Source organism: Spodoptera frugiperda, chromosome 31 (assembly GCF_023101765.2).
Source record: "Spodoptera frugiperda isolate SF20-4 chromosome 31, AGI-APGP_CSIRO_Sfru_2.0, whole genome shotgun sequence".
In the NCBI taxonomy this organism is placed as follows: Eukaryota; Metazoa; Arthropoda; class Insecta; order Lepidoptera; family Noctuidae; genus Spodoptera; species Spodoptera frugiperda.
Window position 1 is genome coordinate 3,539,446 of NC_064242.1, and position 6,000 is coordinate 3,545,445.

The 6,000-nt window shown below is 36.1% G+C and overlaps 1 protein-coding gene across 1 annotated transcript in view; it reads left to right on the forward strand.

The window, feature by feature from the left end:
- The window catches only part of LOC118276066 (uncharacterized), a 39,157-nt gene extending 34,708 nt beyond the window's left edge, over nt 1–4,449 (forward strand). The window contains exons 4-5 of the mRNA XM_035594203.2: nt 1,301–1,533; nt 1,649–4,449. Of these exons, the coding sequence (XP_035450096.2) occupies nt 1,301–1,533; nt 1,649–2,042 (627 nt within the window). The 3' untranslated portion in view covers nt 2,043–4,449. The remainder of the gene's footprint in view (nt 1–1,300; nt 1,534–1,648) is intronic.
- The last annotated feature ends 1,551 nt before the right edge of the window (nt 4,450–6,000 follow it).

A 6,000-nucleotide genomic window follows, 5' to 3' on the forward strand; every position in this document is an offset into this window, starting at 1 on the left:
ATATACATTACCTGAGTACATTTTACGCATATTTGTTGGTGCATAATCTAAAAGTGTTTATGTAATGAGTGTTTTTCCACCAGAGAGGGCAAAATTACTAGGTAAAGGTAAAAGGTAGGCTAGAAATTAATCTGAATCGCTTTTCGTCCGCTTGTCCTTATTGTCCTTCAAAATAGAACGAGACAAACATTAATATTAAATTCCATCCATTTCATCTCTCCGATATTCTATACCAATTATACTTACCCACCTACGTACTAAATCTAATATCTTTTAATCATTAATGGCCATTTCGCAGTAACTTTGATCGTATTTGTGTCAATTTTCGGTACATATTCTGACCTTTTCCAGACAGAATCTAATTTTAGACACGGAGGGTACCTAGACCTACTTTGATTGCCTCCCAGCCCAGACAAGATGTCGTAAACGTAAAATAAAGGCGTCTCCTTGCGTCAAACTTTCCCCCAAATCGCCTGACAACCGAACGATTTTAATATTTTACTCGTATTCCCTTTGTAGTGTGTGTTTAGGATTTATATGTGGATCTATATTTGAAGTATTTAGGTATATTTTATTAAAGTTATTATAATCTGAATTCAGTAAAAAATATCTCTAAGGTAAAGTGAAAATAAAGTTCAAACTGGCACGTCTTTATTATTTAAGACTCGCTTTGAAGTTTCGGATAATTAATGTGTCGTATTACTACATTTAGGTAGTCATAAACCTGAAAAATTTGTGAGAACAGATATTTAGGAATCTCTTTTAGAAATAAATTTTCTTGAAAAATACCTGTATGGAAAATTTTTCACCGAGACATGTTTACAACGAAACTGTCAGATAAAATGCTGAAACGTATCGCTTGTGAATGCGGTTGACACGTCATAGGTACGACTGTGCGAGTGTCAGGAACAGATATTGAAACGACAACCCTCCCCCTCCCCCCACTGAATCCAGAAGCTTTCAGTGCTAACGCGACCTAGTTGACTAATTACCTATATGACCTAAATGACATAGTGCTTCTGTGAGGATTATCACTTGTAAAAGGATACTTTGGGACAGGAAAACTACATGTCATTAGTGTTTTCAATGTAAATTACGGTTCAAAATGTTCACAAAAGTGGCGATTTTTATATAGCCCCTCCGATACTAAAGACACGACGCGACGCCTGAACCAGATTTTTTTAGGGTTCCGTAGGCAAATGGTAAAAAACGGACCCCTTATAGATTCGTCATGTCTGTCTGTCTGTCCTTCCGTACGTCACAACCTTTATTTAATATCGTCTAAACGTTTCATTTCCAGCCGAACAAAACCACATATGAAAGCGTGACAGTATTTTGTCCATCGGAGCGCGCGGAGCTGGTGGACCTGCTGACGACAGAGGACATACTCCTGGACCTCACCCAGCCATTGTACCTGAACTTTACTCACGAAGCCATCGTGAACCGCTTCGAGAAGCACTATGAAGCGCACGACAAGATTACTGGCGACGTCTACGTCTGTGATAACCCACCTCAAGACGACAGTACTGATGGGTATAAAACTTTAAAATGTCCTATAATAAATTTTCCATCTCTGCAAAGTTCTTTATGTTCTTAGATTATCAACTAACCCTCCAAGTTTTATTAATATTAATGAAACCTGTTTCAGATTGCCACCGGACGTGGAGTTAGTTCGCTTGCAGCCCGAGCACATGAAGGCCGTTCACGACCTGTACCCGGCCAGCGACATAGAATGCCGCGAAGTGTTCGAGAAGCTGGTCGCCGAGCTGCCCGCTTACGGAATATTCGTCGAAGGACAGTTAGCTGCTTGGATGGTGCAGTCGTACTACGGCGCTATGTTCTCCATGCAAACTAGGCCCGAATTCCGCAGGAAAGGCTACGGGATCTACTTGGCCCGCCGTCTCACCAAGGAGGTGGCAGCCCGCGGCTACAAACCCTTCGTCGTCATTCGTCCGGAGAACGACGCGTCCCGCTCCCTGTACACGAAGCTCGGCTTCGAGAAACGTTTCCGAACGGTGCGCGCCGTTTTGCGTCCCCGCTAACGCGTTAAAGTTGATCACTAGCAGATTTTATTTTTTTAAGACTTTTGAATAAAATCAATTTAGCTTGCGATCTTTGATCGCCTAGAGAATTTTAGTAGTAGCTTTAAGATGGGGCGGCTAGTGCTCTCGGTCCGACCCGAGTCGATATGACAAGTGATAGCTCCGTTGTGGCGTTTGTACGAGCCGATATCAGTCGTGCCAGCCCTCGTCTCTTCAGCCAATCAAACTACTTCAAGGGCTCCTGATGATTGGTATAAATCCGGCTCAGAGTACAAGCACACTTAGACTTTCTATACATAGGGCCTCTGCGATAATTAATTTTCAGCCGTTAGCGTTTTTAATCTCCTAGTATCTACTTCTTGATAATGACAACGAATGGCTTTCTTGTTGGGCGTTACATACAAGTCTGCCTACATTTTGATACGTATATAGCTGATGCCTCATCACGCTTCCAGTCAGATTCGAGAGCTGTAGCCGTTGCTGCGTTCTCCGGCGCTAGCCTAGAAACTGATCTCAAAATACGGAGTTCACTATACTTCGGAACCTGGCATTTAAAGATCCATAGGCCTCGTCACTGGTACGTTACGTCGATGATAGGTTGGGACAGCAAAACACCGTCGTCATTTAAAAATTAAAACATTCCTTCTAGTATTAAGACAATAAGTTATTTATGTTAATGGAACATGTAGGTACCTACCATGTGACGCGGGTTTAAGGAGTCTTTACTTGTATCGGATGTCCAAGATGTGTGAACCTGGTCATACTCATTTAGGCGAACGCTTCATTACCACTCGTTGATCGAGCGGAAACTATTCTGTCTCATGGTTTATAAAATTTTTGGGACCCGTTTTGATCTGTGTGATAAAAAATGTTAGAGTTTAACATTGGAATACTTGAAAATGTATAAAATAACATGAGAAAGAAAGGTTGCCGACGTTGCACCCAGATTGCACAATTCGACAAATTTTATCAAGCACCTTTTAAAAATGAACGAACGCGACGAATATTAAGAAAATAAATAAAAAAGTAAAAAAAAAAACGTTAAACAATTTCGGACATTTTATTTTCTTGACGTGAATCAACAAGTGGGACTGTTAAGCAATGGGAGGGCATGACAATTAATTTTAATTTTAAGTTTAAAAAAATGTGATTTGCGATACAAAATGATCAGAAACCAAAAATAAATGAACTTGTTGTCTAGATATTTTCATAAATATAGAAGTAAAATTAACTGTGACTAGAATTCTGTTAGTTATTATTAGTTTTTTATAGCAAACAAGTTTTTATATATCAAGTACATGGAGAAATCATTTAAAATTTGATACGAAACGTAGATAGGTAGGTATTATATAATACGGGAATGTATTTTACGATTGTAATGACGTATCTAATTAAAAAAAATCGTTTGCTATCCTTATACCTGAGTATTAATTAATTATTACTTATTTAGAATCATTAAGTTAATCATCGATTTATTAAGTATGTAATTTATAGATATTATTGTGTGATATGATAATATTTATTGCTTTTTGAATATTTTTATTAATTTGGCCAATTTGTAGTATTTATTCTGTCTTCCTAAGACATTATTATAAGCATGGTGGACAACTCTTATGACAAAACGAGTGGTTTGTAAAGGACTCGTAATAAATATGATAAATAATAAATAATTACCCTATCCCTTCTTACTTTATTAGACAGAAGACATACTTTCTATTTATTATTTCCACGTAGTATTAACTCCGCTGTTCTGGTATCAAAGAGATCGGCAAAGGCCTGAATTGTAAAATTAAGTATTGCTCAATAATTGGAGCTTCCGATTATTAAATTCAATAAATTGCCAAATTATTGATTGTGTATTGTTCTTGCATTTTTATTATTGATTACTTACTTATAATATGAATTGTGCTTGTCTTTATTTGTGTATAGTTATTGAACTGGACGATATGTTGGGTGAAGATTTGGTATTACCTACTATGCATTGTTTTGTCATTTCTACGGACAATTTTCTTATAAACAGGTGGTGTGTAACATGTCAATTGTAATGTTCAACTGTTTATTTGAAAACGTAGGTACACTCATTCCATAGAATCATGCTAAAAGCTTACCTACATACGAGTAGGAACATGTCGAATAAGTAGATCGAGATTTCTTGAAATTATTAATTATAAGTAACATTTTCTCTGAACACTCCCTTAACTTACTTATGTATCTAATAAAATAAATAAAATATAAACTAAAAGGACAAGCTTTCCGTCCTATACTGCAGTTGACATAATCGCAGTGTACTTCAATTGAACAGAAAATAATAAAGAGTTTAGGATCCATTCTGTATTGTTTACCGGTTTATCACTTAACTACCAACCTTGCAAAGGTATTGAGAAAACAATAAAAATAAACTTTAAAATGTTCTGTTTTATTTCATGATGCCCTATTTATCCTTTTAACTTTAACCGCCGTACTCAGAGTCATTTAAAGGTTACTTAACCCTGCCCTCAGCTATTCTTTTCGATACAAAATCTTTACTAAAGAATAATTTAAGTAATCATTAAATGTCTCTGAGCGGCAATAAGTACCTTACCTACTTTAAATAAAAGTAAGTAATTAAACCTATGCCAATAAAGAAATTAAACCTGGCCTTTTCGACGAGGAAAAATCATCCAAAGACTTCGCCGCAATGGGTGAGGCGAGAGAGAGTACCAGACTCTTACCGACAAAAAACTACCGGTTCCTACTCCTACTTTAAGCCACAACCGTAGTCTGCAGTTCCAGATATCTTATCCTGCCCTGGATTTAATCACTGGGTAGGGCAAAGTATTGTGGTGTAGCCTGAGTACTTATAAGAATAATACAAGACTATTAATAATAAATACCTATACCTAGGTAATAAATAAACGTACTTTTACTTACTAGACCAAAAGTGTTTTATTACGTCACTACCTAACACTACGAAAGTGTACGAACTTACTTTCATGTGAGAGCTGGGCCATTAAAGTTGTGCATTGCAGCTCTACCTCCTCTGCTCTACCAGAAGTTAATAGCTTTTAAATAGCAAGGAGGATTTGACTAGAGACTTGAGGTAGCGACTAGATTAGATGCGATTCTTATCTTACTTCGCCAAAGCCACCCAAGCAGTAATTACTAGAACCCAGAAATTTGCCACTGAGATTTATAGATCAATTCTGACTGGATCCCGATTATGTATCTCCGAGGATATAATGGAAAGGCTGTCAAAACAATCAGTTAAAAAGGTATTTATTCTATTTGTTTTTTTACCCGACTGCCAAGGAAGGGTTATGTTTTTCACGCGTATCTTGTATGTATGAGCCTAATATTGGAAAACTAATTATTACCTCATTTCTTCGAAACGGCTTGATGGATTTCGACAATCAGGGCATCGTTGGATTCGTCTTAATTACCCAAGTGTTCTTATTTTTTTAATAAATTATTTATATGATTGAAGTATCTGTAACTCAAATTAGATAATCTTGACCATTTAATTATTATATAAAGCATAATTTTCTAAATATAGAAACTTACTAACGATAGGTAATTATAATTCCAATGGCTAATTAATTGTAATGGTAACGCCCATGGCATTAAAACCGTTGTGCAATCCATAATTTTCATGAGTAGAAATATATACTTAGATTATCATTATGACGGGATTTAATGTTAGTAGTTTTCATTTTTTAGCTCGTAATAATTTATTATTAGTTTTTATTTATATTTTTCTTTCTTGGTAATTCCTTTGCTTGGGTTTAACACTTAGAATTTTTGTTATTTATTTTCTTGCTTAGCTTAGCTTAGCGTGTTGAATGTTTTGATTATATCTAACGCTCATACCCCTAAATACTACGTTCCGTATACATGGTATTTCGTCGGATTTTACAAATGAAATCATAATTACCACACTAAAAAAATATATTTGGAGTGAAACAAAACGTCAACAACAAAA